This window comes from Oryctolagus cuniculus, chromosome 1 (genome assembly GCF_964237555.1).
Source record: "Oryctolagus cuniculus chromosome 1, mOryCun1.1, whole genome shotgun sequence".
Taxonomy (NCBI): domain Eukaryota; kingdom Metazoa; phylum Chordata; class Mammalia; order Lagomorpha; family Leporidae; genus Oryctolagus; species Oryctolagus cuniculus.
The window spans coordinates 57,598,052-57,612,187 of NC_091432.1; the positions used below are offsets into that span (position 1 = coordinate 57,598,052).

Here is a 14,136-nt window from a genome sequence, read left to right on the forward strand (position 1 = left end):
AAACTAAAGAAACAGATTTTTTTCTCCTTTTTTTATGCTGAAAGATCAAAAGTTATTGATTCTTACTATACACAATAATGTAACTCATTCTGCATTTTAAATGTTAAATGTTAAAGACTCTGCTTTGTCTGGGCACTGCCAGGATTCTGGCTCTGGGGCCTTCCCTGAGTCTCTGAGTGAGTCTGTAGCTTGGGCAGACTTTGTCCCTTGCTGCAGGGGGCCTCTGAAATGCACTTTAGAATGGAGTTAAGTGTGTTGGACCCTGCTTGCCCAGTTAAAGTCCTGTGACAGTGCTGGTGCTGAGTGGGAGCTCAGTAAATCCCATTCGCTCCTGTTGCCCACCGCTGCCTTCTGCTCAGTGGCGTGGACTGTGCGGCTCAGGAGGGGCTCTCTCTGGAGGCTCTTGCCTCCAGAATCCTGGATCTGCAGTCCCAGCACTTGACTAAACAGGTAACGCCTGGATAGCAGGACGCCAGAGCAGGTGACACCAGGGTGCTAGGATCGATGATCTGTGAGCTCATTGTGATGATGAGAAGGTGCCCCTCCGTGCCTGATGCCGCGCTCAGCTGTAGGCAGCCTCTGAGTGTTCTCTGTGTTCGTCTTTTCAAAAGAAGATGGCTTCCTCCTCTCTCATGAAGGGCGTCCATGGTTGGATTATTAGCACGATGAATGGTTACCAGGCAGGTAACAATTGCATGACAGGTGTGTGGCCCAAAATATGGATAGCATATGTGAGTGGAAGGTATGGGCTACAGGGTATGTCGTCACAAATGCACGTCACAGATGCTTATTTGTATTTTGCTTTAGAGTTTGAGAATTTTGAACAACGAGCCCTTGAGCTGGATACAAAAGAGAACCGCAGCATCAGGTACCAGACTCTGGGCCAACCTCCCCCTGCCATCCCCAGCTTCATGTCCTGAGTGGTTGGCACAGGCAATAAGCATCCTGGATGACTTAATGAGAAGCAGGCGTTTGCCTGAGACTGTCTTCTTTAATCCTGGCCCTCCAGTGGGGTCTGTGTGGTTGGACACCCAGGGTGGTGTGGGAGGATGTCCTGGCTCCTGCACTGTGAGGCATGAACCCTGTGTGCAGTCCTCATTCTTTAGGGAGCTCCATTCTTTGGCCAGAGGCTGAGCCAAAGAGTTTCCAAGTGGCTGACAGGGCCTGGGCAGGCAGAGCTGGGCAGGAAGGCAGAATGTGGGCCTGCCGAGGGGAGACTGAGGAGCTCTTGAGTAGAAATTCCATTATGGGGTCATGGATGAGCTTCACTTATAGGGGGTGGGGCCAGAGGAGGCCTCCACCCATACCCAGGGGTGTCTCTCTTGCCACAGAGCCTTCCATTGTGAGCCCAAGATTCCCTATGTGCGGCTGGAGCGACTCAAGATTTGTGCTGCCTCCTCAGGAGAGATGCCTGTGTTCAAGCTGAAGCCACAGAAGAGTGATCAGGACGGGAGCTTCCTGCTGGTCATTGAGTGTGGCACGGAGTCCTCCAGCATGTCTATTAAGGTGCCACTTTTGGCTCAAGATCAAGTATGGCCACTGTGCTCAGCCTTGGCCTTGAACCTTGACTCAGCCCAGGAGCCGCTCCCTTCTTTCTGCTATTGCCAGGATTCTGGCTGTGGAGCATATCCTGAGCCTCTGAGTGGGGCTATAGCTTGGCCTATCCTTGTCCCTTGCTGCAAGGGGCTTGTGAGGTGCACATTAGGAGTGAGCTGTCCATGTGCCTTGGGCTTCTTGGGGTCCTGGAATAAGGGGTTCTCATAGTAGGTGCTCAGGGCCTCTCAGTCCCTCCCTCCCTCCCTCCTTCAGTGACTTCTCCGTGCTGTGCTCCTGACTTCTCAGACTTGCTTCTTCCCCTAGGTCAGCCAGGACAGCCTACCTAATGCTATCCAAGCCCCAGGTCTGGGAGGCAGAAAGGTCACTGTTACTTCTCTGGCTGGGCAGCGGCCACCAGAGGTGGAGGGCACATCTCCTGAAGAACACAGACTCATTCCTCGAACCTCTGGAGCCAAGAAGGGGCCCCCAGCCCCAATAGAAAACGAAGACTTCTGTGCTGTGTGCCTCAATGGCGGGGAGTTGCTGTGCTGTGACCGCTGCCCCAAAGTGTACCACCTCTCTTGCCATGTGCCAGCCTTGCTCAGCTTCCCAGGGTGAGCCATGCCCATCCAGGGCCATCAGTTGCTAGCAGGGTTATCTTCCATAGGTGATTATTCCTGGCCAGACCCACAGAGCTCCCCAGGATGGATGTCCTCCCCTCTTCTGGGCATGCATGGATTGTGGTCTGTCAGTTGGTGGGCTCTACAGTGCTGTGTCTTCTGCATACAGGCTGGTAGATGCTTGAACTTTGACTGGCTGCCCTTCCTCTGTTGTCAGCTTCTTCCCTCATACAGATTTGTCCTGATGTTCCTGCCCCAGCCCTTCCCTAAATCCTGTTTTTCTGGATTCACTAAATCCTGAGTTACTAAATTTCTCTTAAACTTGTGGTTGGGAATCCATGCCCTAAGGAGCAGGGCCAGGACTCAATTTCCCATGCTATCACCACACATTTGTGTTGGAGCAGAGGGACAGAGAAGGGTGCTCCAGGCAATGTGCTGAGGCCTAACACGGCCTCGCCTGCCTACGCAGGGGAGAGTGGGTTTGTACCTTGTGCCGCAGCCTGAGCCAGCCAGAGATGGAGTATGACTGTGAGAATGCCCGCTATAACCAGCCTGGAGTGCGGGCACCTCCTGGCCTGAGCATATATGACCAGAAGGTAGGGAGGGGTGTGAGGGAACAAAGTTCTTTTCCCAGGGCGCCCCCGCTATGCCCACAGGGGTGGGGGCTTTTCAGAGGGGAGGAGAGGCCTCTCGGGACCTTTCCCTGGGGGCTCCACCTGGCAGCTTGTCCTGTGGGGATTTGTGAGATTTTCCATCTCTCAACAGTTTTCCTCTGGCTTGGGAGCTTGAACTGTGCCTTAGGATGGTGGCTGGGACCCTGGGGGAGAGGGCCAGAGAGTTATCAGGGCCACCACCTTTAGTTCTTTCAAGGGGGAGCCAGAACAAAGTGACACTGCTGCCAATTCTGATTTCTGCAGAAGTGTGAGAAGCTGGTCCTGTCCTTGTGCTGCAACAGCCTCAGCCTGCCCTTCCACGAGCCTGTCAGCCCTCTGGTAAGGAAGGCCTCCCTCTTTCCACCTGCTGCTCAGGGATAAGGGGCAGGAGAGGGCGGTACCCAGGGTGGGCTCAGAGCAGGGCCACTGGCAGTCTTGGCAGTGTTAATTGTGGGTGCTCCAGGGGACCCCGGGGACACTCCAGCCTCCCCTCCGCAGCTGCCACCGCAGCCGACGTGACAAGCGGCACAGGACACAGCCCTCCTTTCCCCTTTCTCCTTGTCTTCTTTCTCTGGGCTTTTCTTCCCGCTGCCCTCATCCTTCTCCTTCTGCTGTTCTTTCACTTACATGCCCACTCCCTGTCCATCTCCCCGCCTCCACTTCTCCCTCCCTGCTTCGCCTCCTTTCTCTCTCTCTCTCCTCCCCCAAGGCCCGACATTACTACCAGATTATCAAGCGGCCCATGGACCTGTCAATCATCCGGAGGAAGCTGCAAAAGAAGGACCCCGCTCACTACACCACCCCCGAGGAGGTGGTGTCAGACGTGCGCCTCATGTTCTGGAACTGTGCTAAGTTCAATTATGTATGTGGTGTCTGTTTCCCCTCCCTCCCATCTCCTGTGACCCCTAGACTATCATGGCTGGGTAGGAGCCGGGGTGGGGGTGGGGGTCAGGTTTGATCCTGGGCACAGACTCCTGGGCCTCCTGTGACACGTGTTTAAAAGTTCACTCCCACACTTGGGACCTGGCCTGGACTGAGGAGGGGAATAGGGAGGTGCCGGTGACTGGACACTAGGGGCAGCCTGTCAGGGTCACTTCCAGGAGCCACTGCCAAACTGACAACTCTGAGCCCTGGGAGGAAATGTCCAGCTCCAGCTACCTCAGGATGAGACCGCAGCATGGGCCAGCCAGGCCCTTAGCTGTTGGTATAGCTCCTAAGGGAGCTGGAAGAGATGGGCTGGAGGGAACATCCAGACCTTCACTGTTCTCCTCTCCTTCAGCCTGACTCCGAGGTGGCCGAGGCCGGCCGCTGCCTGGAAGTGTTCTTTGAAGGCTGGCTGAAGGAAATCTACCCAGACAGACGGTTTGCCCAGCCACGGCAGGAGGACTCCGACTCCGAGGAGGTGTCCAGTGAGAGCGGTTGCTCTACTCCCCAGGGCTTTGCGTGGCCCCCCTACATGCAGGAGGGCATCCAGCCCAAGAGGCGACGGCGACACATGGTAAAGAGTTGCTGGCAGCTAGCATGTGGGTGGGTGAGCAGCACAGGTGACCCAGCAGAAAGTGCAGAGCAGTACAGGGCCTGTCAACTCTAGTTATCACTGACATGTGAATGGGACGGACAGGCCAGGGGTCTGCCTAGACCACCCAGCAAATTAGCAGAACTAGAGTCAGAAATGAGGTGTCCTGACTTGCATCTCCTACACTGAGATGGTGGGGCCCATAAGAAGAGAAGTACCTGATGCTAATCCCTGATATCTACTTGGGTTTAAGGGAGGAAAGAAGGGATTTTTTTTTTAAATGTTTTATTGAGGCTGGTGTGGTGGTGTAGTGAGTTATGCCATGGCTTTGCGATGCCAGCATCCCACATTGGAGTGCTTATTTGTGTCCCAGCTGCTCTGCTTCCAGCCACCTTCCTGCTAATGTTCCTGGGAAAACAGCAGGTCATGGCCCAAGTGCTTGGGTCCCTATCACCCATGTGGGATACCCAGATGGAGTTCCTAGCTCCTGGCTTTAGCCTGTCTCAAGCCTGGGTGTTGTGTGGCCATTTGCAGTATGAATCAGTAGATGGAGGATCCTCCCTGTCCCCCCACACACACCATGTCACCCTGCCCTTTGAATGAATGAATGCATGAATAAATAAATCTTTAAAGATTTTATTTATTTGAAAGGCAGAGTTACAGAGAGAGAAAGTAAGAGAGCGATAAGGAGATCCATCTTCTTTTTTTTTTTTTTTTAAGATTTATTTATTTATTTAAAAGTCAGAGTTACACAGAGAGAGAAGGAGAGGCAGAGAGAGAAAGAGAGGTCTTCCATCTGATGATTCACTCCCCAGATGGCTGCAACATCTGAAGCCAGGAGCCAGGAGCTTTTTCGGGTCTCCCATGCAGGTGCAGGGGCCCAAGGACTTGGCCATCTTCTACTGCTTTCCCAGGCCAAAACAGAAAACTGAGAGATCCATCTTCTGTCCACTGGTTCACTCCCAAATGGTCACAATGGACAGAGCTGGGCTGATCCGAAGTCAGGAGCCAGGAGCTTCATCCAGGTTTCCCATGTGGGTGAAGGGGCCCAAGAACCTTGGCCATCTTTTGCTGACTTCCAAGGCCATTATCAGGGAGCTGGATTGGAAGTGGAGCAGCCAGGACTTGAACCAGAGCCCATATAGGATGCCAGTGCTGCAGGTGGCAGCTTTCACCTGCTATGCCACAGCACCAGCCTCTAAACACAGCTTTAAAAAATGGTGAGCCAGCACCGTGGCTCACTAGGCTAATCCTCCGCCTTGCAGCACCGGCACACTGGGTTCTAGTCCCGGTTGGGGTGCCAGATTCTGTCCCGTTTGCCCCTCTTCTAGGCCAGCTCTCTGCTGTGGCCCGGGAAGGCAGTGGAGGATGGCCCAAGTCCTTGGGCCCTGCACCGCATGGGAGACCAGGATAAGCACCTGGCTCCTGCCATCGGATCAGCGTGGTGCACCGGCCACAGCGCGCCAGCCGCAGTGGCCATTGGAGGGTGAACCAACGGCAAAAGGAAGACCTTTCTCTCTGTCTCTCTCTCTCACTGTCCACTCTGCCTGTAAAAAAAAAAAAAAAAGGTTTATTTATTTAGTTACTTAGTTATTTTCATTTACTTGAAAGGCTGGTCTACTTCCACATGTGTGGCAGGAGTCCACATGCTTGAGCGTAATCTGCTGCCTCCTAGGACTCTTTAGTGAGAAACCAAATCAGAAGTGGAGTAGCTGGGACTTGACTGACACTCTCATAGGGGACGCAGGTGTCACAAGAGGTGGCTGAAATTTAGGCCTTACCACGCCCAGGAGGGATCTTTTTCAGCCCTTTGGTGAAGGACAGGAAGGAGAGGTATTGATGACTGCAGAGAGAGCACCTTTGACCTTTTGGCTGGTCCTATCTGTAGATCTGAAACATCACTTCAGTGCTGTTAAATTCTACAATGTATTGCCTGCCTCCTGAGTGCTTAGGTCTGACCAGCCATCCCCACCTACTTCTGATACTTAGCACACAATAGTTAATGGCTTTTGTGAGTTTTGTTGTGGCTTTCCTGGAATAGAATAAAAACATTTTGACTCTGGAGGATGCCAATCTTGACATCCTTTTTATGTAACCAAGTTGTATAGTTAGCTATTCTAATTACAAAAACATTTTTTTCCTTTCAGGAGAATGAAAAAGCAAAGAAAATGTCTTTCCGCCTGGCCAACAGCATCTCCCAGGTGTGAGGAAGAAGCCTGAGCATTGGCAGCTGGTACCCCGTCCTGTTGACCATTCCTCCCCATCCTTCAGCTTACTCTCTTCGGAATGTGGATGTGAGATGAGTCTTGTTGAGCTGTGTAGTGCTCTTCTTTGCCATTTGCATCTACAGCATTTATTTGGGAGCCATAGTGCATCCACTACAGAGAAGAATGCAGTAATAAACAGGACAGAGGGAGGTGTTCCTTATCACCAGAGGAATTGGAGGTAGAGGATCTAGTTGACAAGACTGTGAATTCCTTGGTGAATTCTTTGTGCTGAGGAAAGCAGACCCTTCTCACCTTCCAGTGTCCAAGGCTCAGGAGCAATGTAAATATTGGAGCTCTTCCCGGGCTCAGAATAGGGTAAAAGAAGGGAGAGAGGTTTGGACATGCAGCAGACCCATGATCCCTGGCCCAGCCCAGCCAAAGACTGTCACTGTTTGCCTTTGCTTGTCCTGTCAGGATGGAGGCACCTGCTGCAGGCAGAATAATGGAGGCTTCTAGAGGCCATAGGTCTCAACTGGTGCCTATTTGGATTCTAACGGTTTTCAGGGTATTTGTAATTTACGATGACTTAGGTGGTATCTGTGAAAGTGCTCTGGATGGTCTGACATTCTAGACCGAGCTGGGTCACTTACAGCTTCTAGCTCAGATTTCACTTGCAGGCTTAGAAGGTGGCAGCATCAGAATCTGCCCTCCGGACCACCAGTCCGGGCTAATTGCACTTCTTTGGCGCAGAACCTGCCTTCCTAGAAGTGATTGTCAGTGGCCACCCCTTCATCCTCTCCATTCAGAGGTCTGGATCCTGAATTTTGTTTGGGAGAACTGTGAAGCAGCTATCGTCTGCTGTAGGCACAGAGATCCCTGGGCAAGGAGAGTTTCCCACAACCAGCTCACCCTGCTGGGCCTCTCCTCCCGCTTAGAGATTCCAATTCTCAACCTCTGCGTGGTCACCGAGCCAAAGATCATAAGTGTGTCCTCTGACTAGCCTACTTCTGGCTGTCCCCAGCCCAGGAAAAGCAGCGTTCCCCAGCAGCCCATTTTGGTTGGAGATTTGAGAAGGTCACAGAGACCAGCAGGAGCCAGAAGGAGTCGTTTCTGCATAAAATTATAGCTAAGGTGGAGGAGGAGGAAAATTGAGAGACAAGATGCCAGTGTCCTTTGGTGGTTCTGAAGCAGGACCTTAGTTCTCCTAGAATGCAGAGAGGGGTGTTCTGGAAGCCATGGAAACAGGAGCTCCAGGCTGTATCACTAATGAACTTTATGGTCCAGGCAGGATGTTGGTGAGGTTGTGGAATGGACAGATACTGGGGGGGTCAGGCCTCTTCCCAAGCAAGGGCTTGGTTGAGAAGAAACCCATTGCTGATACTGTGTGGACCTGGCATTTCAGTGGCATGGACTTGAGATAGCTCTCCCTGGTCCTGTTATGCCCTAGCTAATTTCAGGGTGGGGGGGGGGGCGTCTCAGATCATGGCTTTATTTTTGTGAAGAAATGCAGTATAAGGAAATTTTTGTTTGTAGGGCTTTGTTAATGAATGATTTTTAAAAAAGATTATTTGTTTTAAAGTCAGAGTTACAGAAAGAGAGGGACAGGGAGAGAGGGAGAGAGGGAGAGAGGGAGAGAGGGAGAGAAGGAAAGAGGGAGAGGGAGAGGGAGAGGGAGAGGGAGAGGGAGAGGGAGAGAGAGAGAGAGAGAGAGAGAGAGAAACTATCTTCCATCTGCTGGTTCATTCCCCAGATGGCCGTAATGGCCAGGGCTGGCCCGGCTGAAGTCAGGAACCAGAAGCTTCTTCCAAGTATTCCATGTGGGTGTCAGGTGCCCAAACACTTGGGCCGTCTTCCACTGCTTTACCCAGGCCGTTAATAGGGAGCTGGACCAGAAGTGGAGCAGCCGGAAACAGTGCCTATATGGGATGCCGGCTCTGTAGACAGCAGCTTTACCCACTACACCACAACGCCAGCCCGGAGCAATGTTTTAATCAGAACACATTTCTTCTCTCCTTGTGAGTTGATGGTACTGCTCATTTCCTTCTCTGCCTAGTCTGGGAGTTTATCCTCATTTCAAAGCAAACTGTGTCCATCAAACTGTTCTTTCAGCAGTTTACACTGAGCTCTCCTAAGCAGACGAGCTTCCGTGACCCTGTTATCTAGTTTGGGGTAAATAAGTCTTCAACAAACTACTGGTCAGGCAAGCTTTGGATCAAGTCTGTTCTTTGGAGTACACTGACTTTCTGGTTTGGGCTCTGACCATTTCTCTTTCAATTTCTCATTTGTTTCTCTGGTTGGCTTGGCAAGGCTTCCTCTGTACTTACCTCACTAATGCCTGCCCAGATCATCTTTCCTTGTGTGGCCCACATTCCCACCATTCCTAAAGGAGCTTCCTGATGCTCAGTGTTGGGCAGCCAGTGAGGTAGTGACAGGCTCACACTTGGTGGAGATCCTTCCCCAACTGGAGGCCACAAGTATGAAGTAGAAATGCCTGGTTAAAAGCGTGGCTCCCAGCTTGGGCGTTGCTTGCTGGATCCAAGGATGCTGGCCCAGGGATGTTGGCAGTGTGATGGAGTCACATATTCCTTCCCCCTCATAGAGACCTTGCATGCTGAGAGGCTCCTTTTAGGCTCCTGAGGGGGTGGGGGGTTGGCAAGGTGTCCTTTTCCCCCACCACACTGCCCCAACCCTGGTTATCCTGTGGCACTGCCCTTTCCATGCCTTTTCCTCTATACTTGGCACCAATGTTGCAGATCATGGTTTTGTTTTATTTTTGCATGAAGAAAACAAAACATGACTTGGTAGAAATTTAAAATCCTGCTAGTCAAGTGATGGTCTTTAGTGGCTCTTTGCTAGTATTTGAGCTGATCCTGCTTTTGACTTGTTTTCAGTATGTTCCCATCTTGAATCAGTCAAGTCCTTTGGTCTTTGACAGAGTCATGCAATAGCAATACAGTAAATTCTGGATTCTTGTAGTATAGCATGAAGTCCTAGAAGAGAAATTTGTTTCTTGGGTTTGCTGAGAAACAGACCAGTAGAGTGGCTTCAGTTGACGCAAAGGAGATTTTAGTGTAAAAATCTACGCAGGGAGAACATGCAGAGCAGTGTTCTGCAGAACGTGGCTAGGTCAGCCCTGTCTGACTTCTAGCAATTGCTGACCACACACCCTGCCTGCCTCTGGTTGCCTCTCCCTCCATAGGTTGTATTCCACAGCAGGCCCTGCCACCAACCCTGGTGGGCACTTCCGGCGACAGGTCTTTGCCTGGCTCTGAAGACCTGGGCCCTTCCTAGTTTGTACTGGCGCTCTGCTCTTGCTCCTTCTCTCACTCCATGGGGTCATGTCCAGTCTTCTCTTCTGAGCTCCTAAACTGAGCCTTTGTTCTTGGATCAATACCTGCTCTTCCTCCTCTTCTCCTGCTCTCTCCCTCACTGCTGCTGCAATTGCCCCGCTCCTTTATTCCATTTCCATGACCTCAGCCCTGCCTCCCTTCTCTGGTCTTTCAACCTTCTCCTGGACTTCTCTCCCCAGCACAAACCCAAGGCCAATCACACGCTGATATTTTTATTGGCATCCAAAACCATCTCATCTGCTTTGGCTGCATTCTCCACATCACCCTATTTCTTGCTTCCTGCTCTGGGCTGCTGAGCATGACAGATTCATGGCTGGCAGCCTCATTTGGGTACTCAGTATTGACTGGAAATTCTTTAACTTGTTGGTCTTCTTTTCTATCCATGTACCTGATCTTTTCTCTCAGCAAATGACTGGCCTCCTTGTCTGCTTTACAAAAGACAGCCCCTAGAGCTAGAATGTCCTTGCCCCCTGCTTCTCCTTCCTTACATCTGTCCATGTCCCTCCTTGTCCCCTTTACTCTTGTTCCTATTTAGTTCCACGTGTCTTGAATGCTGTTCTATGTCCTCCAAGACTTTGCTCCCTCATTTGTTCCACTCCTCCCACTTCCTGGGGCCGTCAGCCTCTGTCTGTGTTGGTTACCTCTACAGAGCCTGCAAACAAGCACTTATCCCAATGATAATTAATAAAAAAGAAACTCATTAGAGTCTGTTGCTCCCTATACTATTTCTTTGTCAGCCAAGTTCCTTTATAAAAGAAATCTTTTTCATTGATTCTTCTTGGTTACTCTTTAGCCTACAGGGTCTTTCATAAAAGTCACCAGTGACATCCAGTTGCCAAATCAAATGAATACCTTTCAGTCCTTAGCTGCCTTGAACTCTGCATAGCATTTCACGCCATCTTCCACTCCCTCCATGAAACACCTTCTCCACTTGACTCTTGTGACACAAGTCTCTGGGTCCTCTTACTTCTTGGTTACACAGGCTGAGCCTTCCTTGCAGCCTAGACTCGAGGACATGGCTGTGCTGTCTGGTATCCCCTCCTGAGGAGTTGGGGAGGCAGGCAGAATCGCTGCCTCCCGCTCTCCCAGTTCATTTTCTTTGAGTCCTTTCCTTTCCTTGGACGCAGTTGTCCTCATGCCAAGCATGTTTATGAGCTCCTGCAGGGAAGACGCATCTGTGAGCCCTTCCCTGCCTCCTCCGGTACAGCCCAGAGACAGGTTTTAGCCATCTTTGCCAGGAGGTCTCATGTAAATCAGCCCGAGTATGGCTTCGGTCTTAAAACATCCAGGCTGCAATCTGGTCAACTGGATTATCAGACTTGCGGTCCATGGATCGCCATGATCCCACACCAGCTAGGATCTGCCATGGTGGTTAGGAGCCTGGGTGGTGGTGAAACATGTTGCACGCATGTCTCAGTGTTGTTGACCAGGAGGGGACTCCTGGCTTAGTGGGTGTCTGCCGCTGATCCCATTCTGATGCAGGGAGACTGGGAAGTGCTTGGGTCCCGCTGGGGTCAGCATAACTCCCTGTAGTTGAGTCTTTCTCACCGTGCTGATCATTACCACCTGCTTGCTCCAGTTGACAGCAGATGCTGGTTGCTTTCTTAGAGGTAAGGAGGTGTAACAGAGGCACTTGATTTGAGAGTCTGAACACTTGATGATGAGCTATGTGACCCTTGGGTACAGTTTCCCCATCTCTAAAACTGGAGTTGGGTGGCTGAGAACAGTGATATCTCAAAGGCTCTCCAGCTTAAAAGATGATCATTGCGCTTTTAGCCCCAGAGCTCAGGCCTCACAAAGAACCCGGGAACTCTAAGGATGGAATACAACTAGGGGAGGCTTGAGCAGGGCAGGGAAAAGGAACCACGGGCTAACCTGATCTGATTCAAGGCAAGTCGTCATCGGATCATTCGGCTTCTTGAGCCATATGCCCATCCCTCAAGCTGTACTCATTGTTGGGATGTCTAGGATGAGTTTCTCCTAGCCTTCTCTGGAAGCAGCCATTGGATCCAAAGTGGTTAGGGACAAGAGGGAGGAATACTGTAAGGGGAAGTGTCACTGATTTTAAAAGGACCTACACATTCAAGAACAAATAAAAGTAGCACTTTTCTTTACCAACAGCGTGTCCCAGCGTGTTTTTCAGTGAAGATAATTGAACCTACTGTGTGGACTTCTTGCTCGTGCACTTCAACATCAATAGTACAAGGGGGCAAGAACATACTGGTTAGCCTTTCTTTCTTGAGAAAGACTCAACTCTTTCTTTTTCTTTCTTCTTCCTCTTTCTCCTCCTTCTCCCCCCGTCTTCCTCATTCTCTTCCACCTCTCTTCCTCCCCCTTATTCTTTGTAAATTTTTATTTCATTTGAAAAGCAAAGAGTCAGAGAGAGAAATACATAGAGAGCTTCCATCCACTGGTTCATAAGTCAAATGCTCATAACACCTGAATGGAGCCAATGCCAAATCTTGGAGCTGGAAACTCAATCTAGGTCTCCCACGTGGTAGCAGGAACCCAATTACTTGGGCCCTCACTGCCACCTCCCAGGGTCTACATTAGCAGGAAGATGGAGTCAGGAGCCAGAGCCAGGAATCAAACCCAGGTACTCAGATGTGGGACATGTGGGACATATGTGGGACATAGTCTCCACACTATTCCATTGCCCACCCTCTGCCTTCTAATTCATACTGCATGAACACAGCCTATTCAAAATGCAGGCAACAAGTCTGAGGTGAAGTTAGGGAAAAAGCATCTTAGAGTGCCTATCAATTCCAGGTGCTAAACATTTCAAGACTGTCCTTTGCGTGATAATGTTTCACAATGTCCCTTGTTACCCTCTGCTCACTCTACACCAGTGGTTCTAGCCATTTTGGAGATGGTAGATCAAAAACATTGTAATGAATATTTGTCATGCAATTGGGCTACATAAAGCCTGAATCCCTTTTTCCTATTTTTGGTGAACTCCCCATCTCAGGGGTCTTGGGAAGCACAGCTTCATCCTTATAACACCAACTAAATATGCTAAAATCTTGATTTCCCAGTATTCCCTGAATCCAGGGTACTTGTCCAGTGGTAGCAAAAAAAGGGGGGAGGGTGGAGACTTCTCCAATGGCACTGATGGTTGCAGGGGGATGGGGTTTCCATAGCAGCAGTAGCAGCAGTGCGAGCTGAGCACCTGCTTGGTGCCTGATGACTGTGGTGGTTTTCCTTAGCAGACCAATTCCATGCATGAATTCAGGAACCATTCTGGGCTGCATAGCTCTGAGCTTAATTCTCTGAGCTTCCTGACAATTTTATGAACTACCAGAAAACTTTTAATACATTAATTTTCAGCTAAAATTAGCCAGAACTATTTTCTATTACTTACAACAGAACACCTTACTGATAGAGAAATCTTGGAGAATCTGATAGAAGGCATGAGCCTCCTCCTCTGAGCTCCAGACACAGACATCCTGTGGCCCATTGGACACTTCTGTTTGTCTCATTGTCACCTGACACACTAGCCATTCTCAGACCCCTTAATATAGTCTTCCTTGTATAGTCCCCATTTTGGCAGCTAGGGATGATCCCTAGGGAGAAGTTAATGTTTCAAGGAAGTTAATGTTTTAAGAAAGGATGATCATCAGTTTTAGTTTTATTTGTAAATTAGACAGAGAGAGAGAGAGAGAGAGAGAGAGAGAGAATTTTCCATCCACTGGTTAACTCCTCAAATGGCTGTGACAGCCAGGGCTAGACCAGGCTGAAGCCAGGAGCCAAGAAACTCTGGGACTCTGATATGGGTGCAGGGGCCCAAGCATTTGGGCTATTTTGCACTGCCATCCCAGGCACATTAGCAGGGAGCTGGATTGGAAGCAGAACAACCAGGACTTGAACTGACACTCAATATGAGATGTCAGCACCACAGGTTGTAGGCTGTGCCACAACGTTGGCCCCTGGTCCTCAGTTTTAATGTGTAAGATGATCTCAATATCACTGGCCACCATTGGCCGGCACCACGGCTCACTAGGCTAATCTTCCACCTGTGGTGCCAGCACCCCGGGTTCTAGTCCAGGTTGGGGCGCCAGATTCTGTCCCAGTTGCTCCTCTTCCAGTCCAGCTCTCTGCTGTGGCTCGGGAATGCAGTGGAGGATGGCCCAAGTGCTTGGGTCCTGCACCCGCATGGGAGACTAGGAGGAAGCACCTGGCTTCTAGCTTCGGATTGGTGCAGCGCGCCGGCCGCAATGCACTGGCCATAGCGGCCACTTGGGGGATGAACCAACG

At 50.6% G+C, this 14,136-nt stretch overlaps 1 protein-coding gene across 12 annotated transcripts in view; it reads left to right on the forward strand.

Annotated features, from left to right (window-relative positions):
- The window catches only part of TRIM66 (tripartite motif containing 66), an 82,851-nt gene extending 70,851 nt beyond the window's left edge, over window positions 1-12,000 (forward strand). For all 12 annotated transcript variants that reach the window (XM_070073681.1, XM_017345225.3, XM_051824007.2 and 9 more), the window contains 8 exons: window positions 808-868; window positions 1,332-1,506; window positions 1,861-2,150; window positions 2,626-2,752; window positions 3,074-3,148; window positions 3,519-3,671; window positions 4,089-4,307; window positions 6,473-12,000. In XM_070073681.1, coding sequence (XP_069929782.1) covers window positions 808-868; window positions 1,332-1,506; window positions 1,861-2,150; window positions 2,626-2,752; window positions 3,074-3,148; window positions 3,519-3,671; window positions 4,089-4,307; window positions 6,473-6,532 — 1,160 coding nt within the window. In that variant the 3' untranslated portion in view covers window positions 6,533-12,000. The remainder of the gene's footprint in view (window positions 1-807; window positions 869-1,331; window positions 1,507-1,860; window positions 2,151-2,625; window positions 2,753-3,073; window positions 3,149-3,518; window positions 3,672-4,088; window positions 4,308-6,472) is intronic.
- Window positions 12,001-14,136: the final 2,136 nt, after the last annotated feature.